Source organism: Cheilinus undulatus, linkage group 21, assembly GCF_018320785.1.
Source record: "Cheilinus undulatus linkage group 21, ASM1832078v1, whole genome shotgun sequence".
Classification (NCBI taxonomy): domain Eukaryota; kingdom Metazoa; phylum Chordata; class Actinopteri; order Labriformes; family Labridae; genus Cheilinus; species Cheilinus undulatus.
Window position 1 is genome coordinate 27,262,145 of NC_054885.1, and position 18,962 is coordinate 27,281,106.

General features: G+C 39.7%; 5 protein-coding genes across 7 annotated transcripts; 3 read left to right on the plus strand and 2 right to left on the minus strand.

The window, feature by feature from the left end:
* Positions 1-46: 46 nt before the first annotated feature.
* pgls (6-phosphogluconolactonase) lies at positions 47-6,295 on the minus strand. 2 transcript variants are annotated; one of them, XM_041817401.1, is made up of 7 exons: positions 3,749-3,875; positions 3,450-3,523; positions 2,808-3,099; positions 2,560-2,667; positions 2,368-2,469; positions 1,566-1,706; positions 47-1,439 (listed from the first exon to the last, which is right to left on the minus strand). In XM_041817401.1, exons 3-7 carry the CDS (start codon positions 3,069-3,071, stop codon positions 1,293-1,295), a joined length of 762 nt encoding a protein of 253 aa, XP_041673335.1. In that variant the 5' UTR covers positions 3,072-3,099; positions 3,450-3,523; positions 3,749-3,875; the 3' UTR covers positions 47-1,292. The 2 variants fall into 2 exon arrangements, with proteins under 2 accessions (XP_041673335.1, XP_041673336.1); XM_041817402.1 differs by lacking the exons at positions 3,450-3,523; positions 3,749-3,875 and adding an exon at positions 6,277-6,295.
* On the plus strand, positions 3,971-5,593 carry LOC121529494 (zinc finger protein 572-like). The gene is made up of 4 exons (XM_041817399.1): positions 3,971-4,266; positions 4,388-4,466; positions 4,555-4,657; positions 4,843-5,593. The coding sequence occupies exons 1-4, from the start codon at positions 3,971-3,973 to the stop codon at positions 5,526-5,528; spliced, it is 1,164 nt and encodes a 387-aa protein (XP_041673333.1). The 3' UTR covers positions 5,529-5,593.
* LOC121529495 (zinc finger protein 239-like) lies at positions 5,792-8,646 on the plus strand. Its single transcript, XM_041817400.1, has 4 exons — positions 5,792-6,130; positions 6,290-6,429; positions 7,838-7,943; positions 8,029-8,646. The coding sequence occupies exons 1-4, from the start codon at positions 5,872-5,874 to the stop codon at positions 8,637-8,639; spliced, it is 1,116 nt and encodes a 371-aa protein (XP_041673334.1). The 5' UTR covers positions 5,792-5,871; the 3' UTR covers positions 8,640-8,646.
* Positions 8,647-10,111: 1,465 nt separating this feature from the next.
* LOC121529493 (zinc finger protein 54-like) lies at positions 10,112-12,628 on the minus strand. 2 transcript variants are annotated; one of them, XM_041817398.1, is made up of 4 exons: positions 12,202-12,628; positions 11,966-12,087; positions 11,185-11,290; positions 10,112-11,082 (listed from the first exon to the last, which is right to left on the minus strand). In XM_041817398.1, the coding sequence occupies exons 1-4, from the start codon at positions 12,464-12,466 to the stop codon at positions 10,112-10,114; spliced, it is 1,464 nt and encodes a 487-aa protein (XP_041673332.1). In that variant the 5' UTR covers positions 12,467-12,628. The 2 variants fall into 2 exon arrangements, with proteins under 2 accessions (XP_041673332.1, XP_041673331.1); XM_041817397.1 differs by having other exon boundaries at positions 12,190-12,628.
* Positions 12,629-12,691: 63 nt separating this feature from the next.
* On the plus strand, positions 12,692-15,950 carry vac14 (vac14 homolog (S. cerevisiae)). Its single transcript, XM_041778493.1, has one exon. It carries the CDS (start codon positions 12,818-12,820, stop codon positions 15,188-15,190), a length of 2,373 nt encoding a protein of 790 aa, XP_041634427.1. The 5' UTR covers positions 12,692-12,817; the 3' UTR covers positions 15,191-15,950.
* Positions 15,951-18,962: the final 3,012 nt, after the last annotated feature.

Consider the following 18,962-nt stretch of genomic DNA (forward strand, 5'->3'; position numbering starts at 1 on the left):
AAAGGGGATGGACTAGCAACCATTTATGTAGAGGCATCACAAAATCAACGTTTAATCAAGGTTTTCTTTATTTCTATTAAAACGTGTAATGGCTGAAGAATCTTGATTTACAGTATCATTGCATGAATAGCCTTCATATTTCAAACAAGATGTAGGCATTTGAGGGGTGACAAAGAATACACATTTTACAGTCTATCCATAAGGAACCTTGTCAAGTGTTTGGTCCAAATACTAAAAATTATTTGTACATTTGATTAATCTAATTTTCTTAACTGTTCTAAGAAATATTTTAAACACACAAACATTTTTGCTGACCTGCGCACATAAATGTAGAGCTCTAGCACAATGGTTTCCAACCCGGGGTCCAGGTACCCCTAGGGGACCGGCAAAGATCTCAGGGGGACAGTGTCTGTTGTAGGTGTCACATTAATTTGTATCCATGCATTTTTTTTATAACCATGAGTCGAAACATAATGCATTGGGGCCTACCTAAAAGGTGAAAAAATGGAGAGAATCTATTCATTTTAAGCAAAAATAGTCACATTTTTGGAAGAAAAAATCCTCCTAATTTTTGAGCATATAAAGTCATTTATTTACAAGAAATCAAACTAAGAGCTTCAGATTTACAAGAAAAAAAGGGAACATTTCCAAGTATAAGAGGTAGACATAAAAAATGTCAAGTTGTCAAAATTGTAAATTTGTAACAGCGTACAATAAAACCTTTTTAAGAGAAACATAACTGAAAACAGTGGCTGGACTTTTGACTTTATAGTCTCAAAACTTCTGATGTGGTTCATGTACACTTACAACTTTTAAAGTCTTAAAAATTAACAGATCCTCTTTATTATTTTTTCTAGAGTGGCCATTATAAACTGTTGTAATAATGGATAGTTTAGATCTCTTGTTGAGCAAGTGTATATAGTTATTTTATGTTGGGATTTTTTTCAATCAAAATAATTAAATTGATGATTCTTTTTTCCAAGTGGGTCATGGGGGGGTTAGCTTTTCTCAAATATGAGTAGGGGGGGACCCTAAGGAGAAGACGTTGGGAACCACTGCTCTAACACATACACAACCTCAGTAAAATAAATGCTAAATGTAATGCTGAGCTTAACAGGGGTCTCCCCTGTGAGTTTTATTTATTTCACACTCTATCATATTTTTCTGTCTTACCTATAAACCAGCAGTGCCTTAAAATGAAAGGAGGAATGCAGTGTACTTTTTCCAGTCACATCATTCAAGTATACACACCAATGTAGCACTGTCTACCTGCATTCAGCAGGTAGACAGTGCTACAGTTTTGCTCCTAAGCCTGGCCTCTCTACATTGATAGTTAAGGAGGCAGCTGCAGGGTCATCAACAAGCCAGAACAGCTCTCCGTTTGTCGGCACTACACGAGCTGCTGGAAAAGCTGGTCCTTCTCTACCCTCCAGGACTTCCTGCAAGAAAATGGCATTTGTTACATTTACTGGGGTTTGCGTCTACATATATTCTAAGTTGCAGTGTATCAGGAAATAATTTTGATTTTTTTTTTTTTTTGGTCTAAAAATGTCTTAAAACTTTACCTTCAAAACTGGTGCTTTACTTCCTCCTGTAGATACAAAAGCCACACAGCGTGCAGAGTTTACAATTGGAAAAGTCATTGTCACACGCTGTGGTGGTGGTTTGGGAGAATCACTGATGGGGGCCACAATCTTCTCAGTTTCCTGAATATAGGGTACACCAGAAACCCAGTCATCTTTCATGTGTTATAAAAACAGTCACCAAAAGAGTGACAATGTGAGACCTAAAACCCTCGAGGAGGTAGTTACTGTCAATATGATACAACACGAGTCAGATTTCATCAGAAACATGTAGTAAGGATCAAACGTCAGGGACCACAAAGTCCAAGTTTCACTTAGATCAGAACATATAATTGATCCATACATAGTAAAGGGTGTGTCTTTACATGTGAAACCCATATTTCTCTTGAAGAGCTGTAAATCAGGATCTACATCCAGAGTAGCTACCAACATGCCCCAAGACCTTAATTAGTAGCCAAAACTAAATTAAATAATGTGTTACCAAAAAAGTCATATTTCTGGACTGGCAAGTTAACAAAAACATTAAAGAGTGACATTGGCTGTGGAGTTTAATAACCAGTTGCAAACCGGTAGACATCCCTAAAATAAAGTAAAACAGTTAAACATTTTCAGCATTAAGTTTTACTAATTAGAGAGGTACACATCACTTATCACTTTGATCAAGTGATCCAACTCTAAAGTATCAGATGTGCTTGGTGAAAACTCAGGAACATCTTTCATTACAGCAAGAATATAACATATTCTGCCTAAATGCCTGTTAAATTCACTAAAACACAGCCCTAACCTCCAGGAGAGGGTGGTCTGGGAAGAGGGAACAAGTGTGTCCATCAGGGCCCATACCCAGCAGTAACATGTCAAACACTGGAATCTCTTCACCAGGGAAGGCCTGTGTGTTTGAAAAAATACAAACAATCCAGTTAACACTCAGCTTAATATTAAAATGTAAAACAAAACTAAACTGTGACAGACATCGCACCTCTTTCAATTTCTGTGTGTAGTCCTCAGCACACTGGTTCACAGGCATAGAGGAGTCTATGGCTAAGATCCCACTATCAGGGATGTTGACCTTGGAAAACAACTGAGCCTGGAGAGGAAGCGGAGGAAACAAAGCCTAGATTTTATCTAATATACAAAGTGAAGTCATTTCCACAAACAGGACAGCGACTGAGTTGAACTGAATTGAAGTAAATTATCAATGATAGACAAACGCTTCTGACCAGATACCTTGTACAGTCCATAGGTGCTTTCAGGATCATCAGATGGAACCAGTCGCTCGTCACAGAAACCAACTAACCACTTGCTACAGTCCAGGTCTGGCAGAGAAAGCAGCTCTTTGCTGAGCATGGACACAAGGCTTCCTCCAGAGAGCCCCAGGGTGAACCTGCCCCGAGAGGTAATGGCCTTTTCAGCACGTGATATCACCAGATGGGCCAGCACTGGCCCAAGCTCCACTGAGGAGGGGAAGACCACGACTCTTCTACCAGCCATGACACAGCCGTCTGAATAAAACAGGTTACTGGGCAGAGAAAGGGGGGAGAGAAACTGGGTTGAGAAATGCACAAGGAAGTTACAGAAACAATAAATTAGCAAGTCATCATGATTCCTCATTTGCAGTCCACAAATATACTGCTTGTGTTGGTAAATGAACAGCCCTACTTTAAATCATTTTACATAAATATGTTTAATACTGTTATTTTATCAGTGTTTATGTACAAAGTGTGAGCAAACGCTACAAATCCCAGCTCTTGGGGGATTACTGCACAAGCTCTTCGTGGTACTTTTGAAGAAATGCGCATTGCTTTATTTCTTCACCAATTTGAACAATTCTCACAAGAACTACAACAACATTGATGTAAAATACTTTACCTTCGGTGAATCTCAAGAGTTGAGAGTCATGAGGAGGGTTTTCAGTCGGCAAAAGCAATTTTTCGAAATACTTCCTGAAATGAGATCCCACCAACCAATAATATTCTAGGTTCAGACCGCATTGCTTTATGGTTAATGTAGGCAATAGGAATAAGTAGTTTCGCCGACAAACACCAGCGAACAAGTGACAAAGTGGAAAGAAGAGAAGACCTCCGTGTATTCGAGCAAATTTATAACGACTAATTGGCACGATAGAGTAAACATTTAAATACTGTCATTAGTATAAGTCAATATCTTACTTTTTAAAGGGTGGCGATACTTCCTCCTAGCCGATATGTGGTGACACTCTACTATTCAACCCCTTGAGTTTTGCAGAGACTCACGCGTAGTGAACATGCACATTACAGTTGTGTCGTACATTACGTCGTAACAATATTTAGGCTATCAGTAATTGTGCAAGACCACTAGACTGCAACAAGTCGTCCGCTTAAATCTTGACTATCGACAGAAACTAGGCAACCATGTCGACGGTCTTTTCTTTCCAGACACAGCTCATCTCCATCATGGACGCGTTATCCAAAACAGCTGTGATTGAAATAAGCAAACTGGTCGACATTGAGTCAAAGATGCTGAAAATAGAGATAAATCGAGGACGAAACGAGATAGCCTCTCTCACTGAGAAACTCCAGCTGATGGAGAAATTGCTCTACATGGCACAGGGGGGAAGGCAGGACGCAGTCGCTTCAGCATGCATGGTGAGGGATGGTTCCGAGGACGGGATGTTTGCGTCTGAGAGGACTAGACCTGCAATAAAAAGGTAGGCCAGTTTCATCTCGTCACTTATAAGCGGTGTCTGAATTTTACGAGCACTACAACTACATTATTATCATAACCTTTTCTGTGACATTCACATTGTCCAATGTGTTTACTTTTCCTAGTGAGGGTCGCTTGGAAAGGATAACTTCTTCCAACGAGAGAAGCAGTTTGCATCAAATTGAAGAGCCTACTGTAGCTGAGGTAAGTCCAGCAGTAATCAAGAAGCCATTTAAGGAAATTGTCTCTCTTTTTTAAAGTTACAGTATCTACCTATTGTTTTTCTTATTAGGCCCCTAGTCCACCCAATGGGGAGACTGAGTTGATCATGGTTAAGGAAGAGCCGCCAGAGTTGAACAATGGAGACACTGAACAAGAAAGAACTAATGAAAATAGTAAGTAAAAAAATATTGTCAACTATTTTCAGAAGATTGGGAAAGCTTAAATGTACTATGGTTTGACGATGCACTGTTATAATCAGCAATATGTGGTCTAGAAATAGTATTGTAAAGTGTTCAAACATGGACAACTTTTTTGGGAAGACTGTGAAAATGTTACCCCCCTTGTATGCTGTTAACAGGACAGGAAGCACTCCTAGATACCCAGAAGACTCCAGATGGCATACATCATTCAAAACCTGCTGCAGATCACCCACAGCACCTGTTTTCTTGCTTTGTGAATATAGCTAACCAGTCACCTCCCTCAAGACCAGGAAGGAAGGAGACAGAGTGGAATCCACAGCTTAGATCTGCACACACAACGGTTGAGGCTGAAAAAACCTCTGCTCAAAATGTTGCCTCCCAAAGCTCAAGTGTGCTTAGAAACACAAAGCTTCACAACCTAAGGAACTCTGCTGCTAAGAGATTTGGCTGTCTGCAGTGTGGCAAAGGTTTCAGATGCTTTAGCCAGCTTGAAATACATCAGAGAAGTCACACAGGAGAGAAACCTTTTAGGTGCACACTGTGTGGAAAGAGATATGCACAAAAAGGACACCTGTATACACACCAGCGCACCCACACTGGGGAGAAGCCATACCGCTGTCCTATTTGTGGAAAGGGCTTTATTCAGAAATGCACTCTTGATATGCATCAACGCACACACACCGGAGAAAAACCTTTTGTTTGTATCAAATGTGGTAAGGGATTTACAAAGAACTGTAATCTGAAAAAACACCTTGCTGTACATCTTGACCCTAGTTTGAACATGTTTGGTACTGAATCTAGTGCACCTACTTTTAGTACAACATTCATAAATGGAACAACTTAAAACAGACTGTAAATGCTATGTGGTTTGAATAAAATATATGTGATCAATAAAGTTTTTTCAACAGATGCCTATCTGTCTATCTATCTATCTATCTTTCTATCTATCCTTAATAAAGATAGAACTATATATTAACATCAACATGGCATCCCAGGAAAGCAAGTAGTTCTGGCCAATCAGAAGCGATGTAGGTCTCAGTATAGCAGAGCCTTCCATAGGCAAGCAGACTATTTTCCCATAAACCCTTGCGGCACAGCTATATAACATACAGAACAAGAAAGAGTAACGTCATTACTGAGGGAATCTTTCCAAATATTCGTTGTATATTTCCTCGGTACCGTAAAATATGTGCGACGCTACAAACCGAAATTTTCGGTCGCAGTTAGCCGCTGTCCTGGATAAGCTAATGAAGGCAGCTTTGGTTGAAATAGGCAACCTAGCTGATGAATGCTCTTCCGTCCTTCACACCGAGATATCTCTACATAAGACGGAAAATGAGGCGCTAAAGAAGAGGTGTTATTCACTGGAGGTCCAGCTGAGAGCAGCGAGGGAGGCACAGAGCTATCCCCCACATGTCAACTGTGTCAACCGCCGACACCCCACAGGTCAGGATGGTCCGAAATTATAAGTGCTGTAGCATGCTACTTGGCGTTAGTTTGTGGATGTTTCTTATGCGCTAAAACTGTAATTTATTTTCACTTGGTTTTTATTAACCCATGAATCCCATGTGTTGGTGGTCACAATGTCTTACCTTCATCTTTCAGGGCAGGAGCAGAATCCTCCAGCTATTGATGGAGTGTTTGGGAAGGACTGGTGCATGGATTTGTGGAGAGAAGAACAAAAACTCCCCCCTCATAGGAAAGACACAGTGGAGCCTACTGCTATGACTAGTATGGCACCACAGGTCTGTAATCTATTCACTATTTTCTAATCAAAATTGTTATTGTCTTATGCTCACCAGTTAGGCAGGCACGTGGAAGTTTTACCATTAGGCAGAGGTAGGCAGCTGCCTGGGGCCTTGTGCTCCAAGGGGCCTCAAAATATAGTTGATAAAGGAGCATATCAAATAAAAGTACACAACTAAATATGAGTACACATCTAAAATTATTTTTCAATGATTAAAGCATACATTATACATTTAAATAAGTTACCAAGAGGAAAAATTGCACACACAATGTTTTTGATAAGAAAAGTCACAGGGGAGTTGACCTCGATAGCAAGGTTTATGCTGTTTTTTAAATGCTCTGTGCTCTGTTTTTTTTATGCATGTGGCTTGGCTGCACCCATCTTGGCCAGGACACTCTTGTAGATGAAAGTCTTTATCTCAGTGAGATTTTCCTGGTTAAATACATTCAAATTAAATAAATAAATGAATAACTTGTCACATGTAGATTATAGTTAGGTAGAGTCCTTCATACATTTATAGGTAGGGATGCAAGCAAGGCCATAAAGGGTAGATTAAAGGGAGGGTCCCAGCCAAACTGGGGGCCCATAGAGGCCAGCAAAATTATGGTCCATTGTAAAGTCAAGCTGTGATAACCATATTTTATTTTTAACCTGAATAATAACCACTTTTATCAAATTAACAAAAAAAAAGTTCTATTTAGTCATGCTTTGGTACAGTATAGCCTTCTTTAAAATGGAAACCCCTTAAAATAATTATCTGTTGGTAATGCTAACAATGTGGATGGGCACACTGAACTAAATGATTAGGAAAGTATTGCGAACTTCATAGCTAGGCCATAATGTGCACAAATCAGGATGCCATAAAAAGAATAAGACATTGTGAAAACTCTGACAGAAAAGAACTGAATTATGGTGAAAAGAGACACACATGGGTGAAAAGTGGTTAAAGTGGGTTGCAATAGCAAAAAGTCATGCATTTGGCGGAAGAATGGATATTTCACCTATAATAAGCATATAGGTTATATGATTTGGAAGTTACATTAGGCCCTAGAGACATATTAAAACATTTAGATGTGATCTAGATAATGATGCTCCTCTAAAAGCTGAAGTTGGGTATTTATAGTTCAGCTTTGGGTATGTGCTGTGGTCTTCTGGCTTTGCTACTGAAAACAGCTTGAAAACATTTTCTTAACTCCCTATAATTGTTTTCACCAAATTGGGAAAAAGCCTCAGATTGGTCTTTGCCTGGGACCTCCAAAGTACTCAACTATCCCAGGGCATGCTCTCAGAAGCATATTAATGATTTTTGGTATTTTCCCCAGTATTATAGTTTCCTTAGTAAGGTGTAAAGGTTAATGAAATGATCATTATATTTAAAACTGTCTGACACATTTCTTTGTTGTTAGGCTCTGGACTTGATGGAGAGAGATCCTGATCTTATTTTTATCAAGGAGGAATTGTTTGATGATCACCCCATTGGTCAGCAGATGACGCTCACAGATAACAGAAAAAGTAAGTATGGACTATAAAGACAAAACTGAGTCATCATAACCTTGATTGTTAATGTGTACTAACTGTGTTTATTCTCATTTGACAGTTGTTGGACTTTTTGAGGAGGACAACATGCTTCATAGAGCTGTTGATGATTTGCAGCTTCACACAATGGAACTAAATAACTTCCCTATGGCAGCTGACAGTCAAACACAACGCACACAGCCAACTATTATGGACAAATTAATAGATGATGCCACGATGGGCAGTCTGGTGGACAATACCAATCCCCCTCCAGCTATTGGCGAATACTCAGACTATGCAAACAATATTCACACAAATGCCACCAAAGAACTCATCATTCAACCAAAACCTATGAAGCCCACTAAACGATTCGAATGCTTATTCTGTGGGAAAATATTCAACTATCTGAGCAGTTTAAAAGTCCACATAAGGCGACACTCTGGCGAGAAGCCGTTTTGCTGCTCGGTTTGTGGAAGGCGCTTTGCACAGAAAACGTACCTGAAACTGCACCAGCGCGTACACTCTGGAGAGAAGCCTTACAGCTGTCCGGACTGTGGCAAAAGTTTTTCCCAGAAAAGCTCTCTGAACATACACCTCCGAACACACACAGGAGAAAAACCTTATAGCTGTGTGGATTGTGGGAAATGTTATGCATACAAATATGGCTTAAATCACCATCAGTGTTTTAATTGACTGAACAGACCCAGTTTGAATTTTTGTGTAGGAGGTCAGACTAATCAGAAAGGCTTCTTGTTTTCAAGTATTGCTCAGAGTGGCTCAACACGTGCCAAAATGTTCTTATGAAGATCATATGTGGATGAAAAATTAAGACTCAAGATACTTCCCAACGGAGAAAAGCAAACATTTTTGCTGATATGGAAAGTATCAGTGTTGTAAAAACTTTTGTGGGTTTGGCAGGTTTCAAGCTGCAAAGTAGTCAAGCATCCAAACAAGGTTTCAGGAAGTATATTTTCTTATGGTGCACCACTGGAACGGGTGGGATTTAGCCATTATTTTTGTTAGTGGATCCATCTCCCAATTTTGATGATCTTGACAAGCCTTTATCAGTTATTTTTACATTGTGAATAATAGCTGTCCAATGTAATATGACACTCATGCAGTTTGCTTTAATGCAGAGTGATGTGTATTTTGTCTAAAGAAGCTTCCCTTTATTCATGGCATTGTTTCACATTGATAGTTTATCATCTTAGATTTACCTCAGTGTCAGATTTCAGACCACAAGTCTTCTGTCAAATAATGCCAAAAGAATGACTTTAGTAAGTGGTCCATTTTTGCACACATGTAGCATAAACCGTTAAAACTACCTCTTCACAGCAGTACACAAGTAAAATTACTTACTGTTTGCCTCATTACCAAAATCTGCTCTTGCTGCTTTCTATTACCCATGTGTAATACCTCAGTAAGTAGACCTATCTCTTTAAAACATCTTACTCCATGAAGGACACATACAAATTAAATGAGTTCAGGTTTAAATGTTGTTGTTGTTCGGAATTGTATTTGTACAAAACTCTTGTTCCCTTTAAGTGTTAATCATTTCTGTTCAAGATAACTATTTATTCTACACTGAACTGTTTTGACACCTAAACAGAGCAATCACCTGTACCAAGCACATTTATGACCTGTAAAATCTCCTGACCCTAACTATCCTTACCTGATTGAGTAAATTGTCCCTGCCACAGAAAGAAGTCTGAAACTGTTGAAATGTTATTTTTGATCACACATGCATGCCCCTTAAAACGGGGATAAACATATTTCCAACACTGTTTAATTTATTATAACTTATTGTTAGAAATCAGATTAATCAGGATCAGGGAAACTTCAGTTAAGATTACAAAAAATGTTCTTATATAATGAGTTCGATCCCATACAGTATTCCATCTACAAGTCAAAAAGTGTATTTGGAAAAAAAGAAACAATAACAATTAAATGCTTATTGCCTAAATAAATACACAACTGGTAAGAATGGATCATATGCGCCACTCTATTACACTACTACATGCAAGAAGTACACACAAACATTAATTTCCTAACACCAGTGTTAGAAATATTCCATCATGACTAAGGGAACATTGCTACAGATAATGAACACAATCATTACAGATTGCAGCAATTCAGGTATTATCCTAAAGATTATTTTTGGTCTTTTATGCCTTTATTGAAGAGGAAGAGTTGATAGAATCTGAAACAAGAGAGTGAGGGATGACATGCGGTAAAGTTCCGAGGGTGAGACTTGAACCCAGGCCACCCATTTCCAGGCCTGTATTATCTGGACATGGGGCGTGTGACATAACCGCTAGGCTTTTTGGCAGCCCAATTTCAGATCTTCTAATTTCCTCACTTTTTCTGTGTGACATCATATGATGTTTAAGGTTGACCTTTTGTGTGAAAGACTTTCCACATTTTACACAGCAGAAAGGTCTCTCTCCAGTATGAATACGTAGGTGACAGTTAAGATTGCCTTTCTGGGTGAACCCTTTCCCACAGAAGCTGCACCTGAAGGGTTTCTCTCCAGTGTGGACAACAGAGTGAATCCTCAGAGCCGATGGGTTTGCGAAGGCCTTACCACACAGCTCACATGACAGAGTCTTGGAAGAATACAGTGGCACGCAGGTGTGTGTGTTATAGTCAGATATGTGAGGGAAAAACTGCCTACAAATGCTGCAAAAGTTTTCATTGTGTGTCTTAATATGAAGAGTTAGAGTGCTCTTGTGAAAGAAGGTCTTGTTACATATTCCACATGTGAATTTGTCTTGGTTTGGATCTCTTACAGTTTCAAAATTTATCATGTTTAGGTCAAAAGGTAAACCTTTGTTAAAAGCACTGTTTTCAGAATTCTGTTGCTTGTAGATGGACCCGCCTACAGCATTCATCCTTGGCTCCTGCTGACTCTCGTGAATGAACTGTACATCATCATCGTCATCATTGTTCTCATCAATTGAAATGACATGAGCGCTGAGGGACTCTTCTGCATTATCAATGGACACCAGTTGCAAGCAGTGTTCCTCGGACACATCCTTCTCTCCATCTTGATCAAACGACAGGCTGGATGAGCTGCTGACTCCTGAGTAGCCAACTGATGATTGCTCTGGTTCTCCAACCATGCTTTCTCCACAATCTGTTGCATCAAAATACAAAAGAACACATTCAACAGGTATTCAAAACTGATAAAACTTCAGTCCATACTTCTTTGTGTCACACAGAGCTCCTTAACTCTTACCTTTCTTACTGACTGTTTCATGCTGGCAGCTGCTGGCAGCATCCTCCACACAATCTTTCTCTTTGATGTCAGTCACAGTAGCTTGGTCAGAAGGTGGGGTCACAGACTTGAAAAATGGAAAAAGTCCATGTTAAAATGTGTTTCAGTGCAGCAATATTTTTATGTAGCAGCAAAGCATGACTGGAATGATGACTGGTCTAGTGTATGCATTTGTTTTTTTAAATGAATACACTCTTTATTAATTACGCAAACTGACTCAGATCAAAATCAAAATCACTGCAACTGGTTTCAGACTCTTTGCCATGGCAATGTTTTGACTGTCATTCCAGTTAAAACGTTATTATGAAATCTTTATGGGTCAAAGATAGGTTGGAAAAATCTGAAATTCTAAAATGCAAAGCTAGGCTGTAAATATACTTTTGATGGATGATTTGTATAATGCTTGGTTAAAATGTAAGAAATATAATAGTAAACATTAGGATTATATTCCACACTTGACCAGCCAGAATATACTGCTTTTAACCGGTCAACAACATGAACACAACAATGTATAACTCGACATATGTCGGGATCAGGGCATCTTTAGTTTACTTGTGCTTGTTGGTATGCATGTCGAGTCTAGATGCAGTATTTAGGAACACATGCGTTTTATATGTATTCAAACTCTTGAATATTTGCACAAATATAGTCAATGACACGTTGTAGACTAAAAGACACTGGTTGTTTATTGCCATTTAAACATCACATATACAAAAAATAAATTCATGGCCTCTTTCCTTACCTTATCAATAATCTTTTGTGATTCTGTGATGAGTCTGTCAGAACTGTTTGGGTCTCTGTCTTTCCAAAGATTGATACACCAATCTTTTCCAAAGATCGCCTCTATCGTCGGCGATGCAGACGCTGAAAAAATGTCAAATGATTAAAGCACAAACAAACGTACTAGTTCAAACAGGAGTTATACTGGTACTGGTGGTTTTTTAACAGACTATGAAGCATCCGTACCGTTAGGCTCACCGTCGGTGTAGCAAACAGTTTGTATTCCTATACTGCGAGAACTTTTACCCATCTTCCGGGAATCGCTCCTCACAATCGTCAGCTCACACTCCAGGCTCGTCACTTTCTCCGCCAGGGCTGAATTAGCAGCTTGAAGCTGACATAACTCTGACCGAAGCCCAGCCGAGTCTTGATCCACCAGTTTGCAAACCTCCAACAGGGCAGACCTTGCCATTGTCTCCATGATGGAGGAGAGCTGTGAGTTCAAAGAAAGGCGACTGGACATCGCTAATATCCAAGTATATCAGCTGCACAAAGCCTCTTTAACAGCCCAAGAAATGTATGATTTATATTCAAAAGGTGAAATGAATTTCAAGTCCAAAATGAAAACAGCTGTGTAAAAAGCTAATGTGGCTAAATCTGAGCTAACAGTACTCGAATCGAAAAATGGGACTCAAATAATTGTAGCACAGTAGCAACTGTGACGTATATCCGGCGGAAGTAAGTGGTCAGCTGCTCTGTATTAGAAGACTTCCTGGTTTGCGAAGCGTTTTCTTTAATAAATGAACATAAATGCTGATTTTTTTCCGCTTGTCAAACAGCATTTTAGTATAGAAAATACGCTACAACTGCAGCCATGAACACGGAGAAGGACTTTTCCCCGCTGACGCCCAACATTGTCCGGGCTCTTAATGACAAACTGTACGAGAAGAGGAAAGTGGCTGCTTTGGAAATTGAGAAGCTGGTGCGGGAGTTTGTCGCTCAGAACAACTCAACTCAAATCAGGCATGTCATTCAGATTCTTGCATCGGAGTTTGCGCTTTCTCAGCATCCCCACAGTCGGAAAGGGGGTCTCATTGGACTGGCAGCATGCTCAATCGCACTCGGTAAAGACTCAGGTCTGTATCTGAAGGAGCTTATCGAGCCTGTACTCACATGTTTCAATGACTCAGACAGCCGTTTGCGCTACTATGCCTGTGAGGCCCTTTATAACATTGTCAAAGTGGCCAGGGGAGCTGTGCTACCCCACTTCAACTTGCTGTTCGATGGTCTCAGCAAGCTTGCGGCAGACCCTGACCCCAATGTGAAGAGCGGATCTGAACTTCTGGACAGACTGCTGAAGGACATTGTGACAGAAAGTAACAAGTTTGACCTGGTGGCATTTGTTCCCCTGCTAAGAGAGAGAATCTACTCAAATAATCAATATGCTCGTCAGTTCATAATTTCCTGGATCCATGTTCTGGAGTCTGTGCCAGACATCAACTTGCTGGAATACCTCCCAGAAATCCTAGATGGGCTCTTCCAGATCCTGGGAGACAACAGCAAGGAGATCCGTAAGATGTGTGAGGTGGTGCTGGGAGAGTTTTTGAAAGAGATTAAGAAGACACCTTCCAGTGTGAAATTTGCTGAGATGGCCAACATTCTTGTCATCCACTGCCAGGTAGCAGATGAAACCAAACTCACAAATGACCTGATCCAGCTGACAGCTATGACCTGGATGAGAGAGTTTATCCAGCTTGCAGGTAGAGCAGTGCTCCCCTACTCCTCTGGCATCCTCACTGCTGTGCTACCCTGCCTTTCCTATGATGACCGAAAGAAGAACACTAAAGAAGCAGCCAGCGCCTGTAATCACAGTCTTATGAAACTTGTGACTCCTGAGGATGATGAGGATGAAGATGAAGAGAAAAGTGGAAATACAGGGTCACCATCTAAGGAGGAAGGACAGCCTAAGGTGGATTCAGACAGCAATGATATGCTGAATGCATCTCAAGAATCTGTGGGTCTCAGTAATATCAGCTTCTTTACCCCAGCCAGTGCTGACAGGCCTCAGGTGACTCTGGACCTGGATGGTATTGTCCAGGTTCTGGATAGGCACTTGCATGACTCCTCCACTGGCATGATGACTCGCATAGCTGTGCTAAAGTGGCTCTACCACCTCTACATCAAGACACCACGCAAAATGTTCCGCCACACAGACAGCTTATTCCCCATGCTGCTCAAAACACTGTCTGATGAGTCAGATGAAGTGATACTCAAAGACCTGGAGGTGCTAGCCGAGATAGCATCATCTCCTGCTGGCCAAACTGATCAAGTTGGCTCCTGTGACAGCACTGATAACAAACTGGAGCTCAAGGTCCCAGAAAGTGCCAAGCCAGGGCAGCAACCCAGTGCAGGCTCCAAACCAGCTGACTCATCCCCCTCCACCCCCAGTATGAACTCCTATTTTTACAAGTTCATGATCAACCTGCTGAAACGTTTCAGTCTGGAGAGAAAGCTTCTAGAGAACAGAGGAGCATTCATCATCAGGCAGCTCTGCCTGTTGCTTCATGCAGAGAACATCTTCCACTCCATGGCTGACATCCTGCTGAAGGAGGAGGACCTCAAATTTGCTTCAACAATGGTTCAAACACTCAACACCATTCTGCTCACCTCTGCAGAGCTTTTCCAGTTACGCAACCAGCTGAAAGACCTGCACACTCAGGAGAGCTGCGTTCTTTTTTGTTGCCTGTATCGCTCTTGGTGTCACAACCCCGTGGCTACTGTGTCGCTCTGTTTCCTTACCCAGAACTACAAACATGCCTATGACCTCATCCAAAAGTTTGGAGCTCTGGAGGTGACTGTAGACTTCCTTATAGAGGTTGACAAGCTGGTCCAGCTCATCGAAAGCCCCATTTTTACCTACCTGCGCCTGCAGCTTCTGGATGTGGAGAACAACCCTTACCTGATAAAGGCTCTGTACGGCCTGCTGATGCTGCTTCCTCAGAGCCAGGCCTTCCAGCTGCTTTCTCATCGTTTGCGCTGTGTCCCAAACCCAGAGCTCATGAGGACTGTTGATGAGTCCAAGTACATGGACTCTAAACATCAAGTGGTCTCAAAACGTGCCTCTCACATTCAGATAGATTACAGTGAGCTGCTCCAGCATTTTGACCTTGTTCAGAGCAAACACCTAGAGGTGAGGCACCAACGGTCTGGACGTGCCTCTGATCATCCAGACAGGAAGCTGATGTGAAAGTTTTTTGCAGTGAAAGAAAAAAACATATGGAGAACAAAAATGAAGGAGTACTGGAAGATTGAAATGACACCAAAAAGTATTAATTTAGAACCTCTTAGAAAAGCACTGGGTATATATTGTCTAAAATGATGTTTGTGTATTCTTTAGCTGACATTTTAAACAAAACTGGTTTCATGTAATCAAGACTGTACACAGAATGGCTTTAGATACTAGTTACTGTGAATATTTCTGTGACGAATGTATTTAAAATATCATACACCATAAATCATGATGATAAAATGGCTATATCCCCAGTTTGTAGAGATAATTTCCAGCTAAATGAAATGTTCACAGTGTTTCATGGGAGTCTGACATGCATGTCACTGTTAATAACACACTTGTGTCATTTGATGTCCATGTGAAACACTCTGTTTTCATGGTGTATTCTGTTGAGTAATATGAGAAGAGCATGCGTTCTGGATTGCCTTAATCTCTTGTCAGCTTGAAAAGAAAGTTCACGTGTCAAGTATTAACCCAGGTCAACAGAGATTTTAAACTTTGGATGACTGAACTCTGGCATACATTCTGAGAAGGCCTTTGTGTTTCCATGTCTTTTTGATAGTAGAGCTAATCAGTTTAGAAAACTTTAACATTACCAGCTTTAAATTCCTTTTTGTTTTTATTAATATGTTATTTGCATTAATAAATCTTTGTCATACATATTGTTTGTTTTTAAATCATACATATTTGTAATTACTGTGTTCAAATCAATAAAGTGGACCACGTGATCATAAAGTTTTTCACAGAATCTGTCATTTGAAAAACCAGTGAAGGGAAACAGCAGCAGACACATTAGCGTTAGAACTAATGACCATTTTCTTTCTCTTTGTGCATCCACAACAACCTGCAGCCTTTTGAATTAATCTTGTCAATATTTTTGATTTATGATAGCAATTAGGCTCATTATGCATCTAGCTACAAATGTGCGATATAAAAACTTGGATTTTTAAATTATGTAAATGCATTCATTTGCATTTGCATAGTGTTCAATTGTGAATGTGGGTTTGTATGCAGACAGAACTTTAAGGAAGACTATTAATGTAGCAGCAACAACAAATTGGGCCCTTGGGGATGCCTTTCATTTCATATCAACGTGCCAATTTTTTCATTTGTGAGTTTTTAAAGATTCCAAACTTTAAGACCTTTTATAGCTTAAATGTTACAGAAGTAAAAAGAAATGTTTGTAAGATAGTTTTACTGGATAACTAAAGTAAGTTCCCTTTTCATATTCACAGAAAAAAAGGAATACAGAGGGTATAAGATCTAGTTTTAATACCATAAAAATTAAGCTTTTTTTCAAAATCACAATGGTATCATTAATAAGAATAATGCTAAATTCCAGAAAGATTTTAAAAAGGTTATGAGTATAGTTTGGCCCTGTAGCTTAAAACCTACCTTTAAAATGCATGTTTATTTTAGGAGAAACTGGAGGAGCTGGATCCCCCTGCTGCTGCAGAGACTTATGCACTCATTTATGCATGGTACATACTGTACATGCATGCTGAGGAAATATAGGTCTTGGTGTCTGGTACAGACTCATCAGTGCTGCAGTGACTTTCACAAATGGAGGGAGACATCTCATATCTAGGTGCAGATGAGTCCTGCTGTGCTGTGTGCAGGGAATACTTTCTGACTCCAGTGGTTCTCTGCTGCATCTCGTGTGAGCTAAGCTTTTGTAACTCTTGTTTGGAGAAATTTTGGTTAGAACATGGCACTAAAGAGTGTCCTCTCTGCTTTAAAGAGAGCCTTGGGCTGCCACTTAGATTTTGTTGGGCTCATGGAGAAAGAATATTCCTCCTCTGTGCAACCGATCTGGTTCCTGTGTGCTTTATGTGCCGGATATCAGGCCCACATGTCAGCCACAGAGTGTTTCCTTTAAGGGAGGCATTTAAGGATTATAAGGTAAGCTCAGCAACAGTGTTTTCAATACCTTTTTTAAGCTTTGAGAATTAATTTGATGATATCATGACTGAATCTTCACAGTTTAAAAAAAAGAACACACGTATAAGAAAATGCATCTCTAACTTGGGTTATTTAGCATGCAGTATGACGTTCAGTACAATTATTATTCCCTGATAATTTGCTAACTTCTTTGGGATAAAGGATAATAACATTTCACTACCATGTAGTGACTTTAATGCTCCCCCCTGTGGGCTCAGTGAGCCCTGCACTGTACTGGAATGACTATAATTTTCATTTCGCTTGTTTTGTGAGTGATGCCTGCATGCAAACTCAAACAAGGGGTAAAACTACACAACAGATGATAGATCTGTAATTTAACATTTAATCTGAACTTCTCTTTGAAGACAGTATTTTATATATATATATATCAAACGTAGTCCAGTTAATTGATTTGAAGATTGCAACAGATAAAATTGTGGCAAAACAGTAAAAAATATGAATATTTTGTGTATTAAAATTAAAATTGCATTGTGGAAATGTGGGTGTTATTAGATACTGTATGTAAAAAAAATAAACAGTCTTCAAATTAAAAGAATCAAAGCGGTTAAAGAAAAAGCTGTCAAGGGACATCATGCAGTGTCATTAAAATCTGGCATGACTGTTGTGTGTGTCACCATCTGTTGACTGTTCCTTTGAATGAGTTTGAACTGCTGCCCTGGCACAGGCACAGATACAAATCAAACTCCCACGTTGGCATCTCAACAAGAATGCTACTTATTAGGTCAAGGATCTCTCAGCCAGTTTGAGTGAAAGTGATCTTTGAATCACTATGAAAAATATTCTAGACAATATGACACCAACTTAATTATAAATCCTGTAATAGATTTTCCTTTCTCTGATCTGTTTCTTTTTGGGGACTATTGGATCAATATCAGAATCTGCTTTTATGGCCAAGTAAGCTTAATGCATCAAGGTGTTTGACCCCAGAAAGCTTTGTTCTCAATGTACAGGGATTAAACATTAAATAATTTAAACAAAATAAGAAATAAAGTTTTAAATACATATAAGCTCTTATCAGGTATTTTACAAGTCTGTGTGCATTGATAGTATGGTTCCAAGATGTGCAAAGGGTGCAAGAATGCTGACTTGACATGATGAGAAGTATAAAATATGCAAGGATGTGGGAAGATTTACATCAGGTAAACAAGATTATGGTTAATAGATTAATTAGTGCAATGTGCATCTGAGGTGAGGCTTTTATCACAGTAAGCCGGTATCTGAGATAAAGTAAAGCTATCAATGATATGCAAATTCAATATCTGATTTTGCTCTTATCAGAAATATTCAAAGTAATGCCGTTGTACAGATTAAAGGCTGGAGTAGCAAATGTGTGGACTATTTTCTGTACACTAACTAGCTGCATGTGTTCCTGCCTGCGTGATTTAAAGCTCTTTGTGAACCCCCCAGCATGTGTGAGATTTAAGAGCATAGACAAAATATTATGAAGCAACACTGCTCTACATGGGGTTTCCCACATGGCAGATTCATATTTAGTTTCTCTCTATGCACATACTCTTGCCCTATTTTTGGTGCAGCACTGATTCTAGGAATGTGAACCTCAACAAAATACTGGATGACAGTACAACTAAAGTATGCCTACTTTAACAATTAACCATCTATAACTCTGAGTTCACACACCATGCTTTGAAAATACTCTTTAGTGGCTGTTTAACAAATTCACTGTTTGGGTTTGTTTTCAGGAGGGGAATTGGCTTTTAAAAATAACACTGTCCGTTCTTGAAAAGCTGTTGCCAAAAACTAAACTTGA

Coding starts and splice junctions, on each gene's coding strand:
- LOC121529494 (XM_041817399.1), top strand. CDS start 3,971: ATGTCGACGGTCTTTTCTTTCCAGACACAGCTCATCTCCATCATGGAC. Junction 4,267..4,387: donor ACTAGACCTGCAATAAAAAG/GTAGGCCAGTTT, acceptor TACTTTTCCTAG/TGAGGGTCGCTTGGAAAGGA. Junction 4,658..4,842: donor AGAAAGAACTAATGAAAATA/GTAAGTAAAAAA, acceptor TGCTGTTAACAG/GACAGGAAGCACTCCTAGAT.
- vac14 (XM_041778493.1), top strand. CDS start 12,818: ATGAACACGGAGAAGGACTTTTCCCCGCTGACGCCCAACATTGTCCGG.
- LOC121529495 (XM_041817400.1), top strand. CDS start 5,872: ATGTGCGACGCTACAAACCGAAATTTTCGGTCGCAGTTAGCCGCTGTC. Junction 6,430..7,837: donor TGACTAGTATGGCACCACAG/GTCTGTAATCTA, acceptor CTTTGTTGTTAG/GCTCTGGACTTGATGGAGAG. Junction 7,944..8,028: donor GCTCACAGATAACAGAAAAA/GTAAGTATGGAC, acceptor CTCATTTGACAG/TTGTTGGACTTTTTGAGGAG.
- LOC121529493 (XM_041817397.1), bottom strand. CDS start 12,466: ATGTCCAGTCGCCTTTCTTTGAACTCACAGCTCTCCTCCATCATGGAG. Junction 11,291..11,965: donor CACAAAAGATTATTGATAAG/GTAAGGAAAGAG, acceptor CCATTTTTCAAG/TCTGTGACCCCACCTTCTGA. Junction 11,083..11,184: donor TGAAACAGTCAGTAAGAAAG/GTAAGAGTTAAG, acceptor TTGATGCAACAG/ATTGTGGAGAAAGCATGGTT.
- pgls (XM_041817402.1), bottom strand. CDS start 3,071: ATGGCTGGTAGAAGAGTCGTGGTCTTCCCCTCCTCAGTGGAGCTTGGG. Junction 2,470..2,559: donor ACACACAGAAATTGAAAGAG/GTGCGATGTCTG, acceptor TCAAACACACAG/GCCTTCCCTGGTGAAGAGAT. Junction 1,440..1,565: donor GTAAAGCACCAGTTTTGAAG/GTAAAGTTTTAA, acceptor ATTTTCTTGCAG/GAAGTCCTGGAGGGTAGAGA.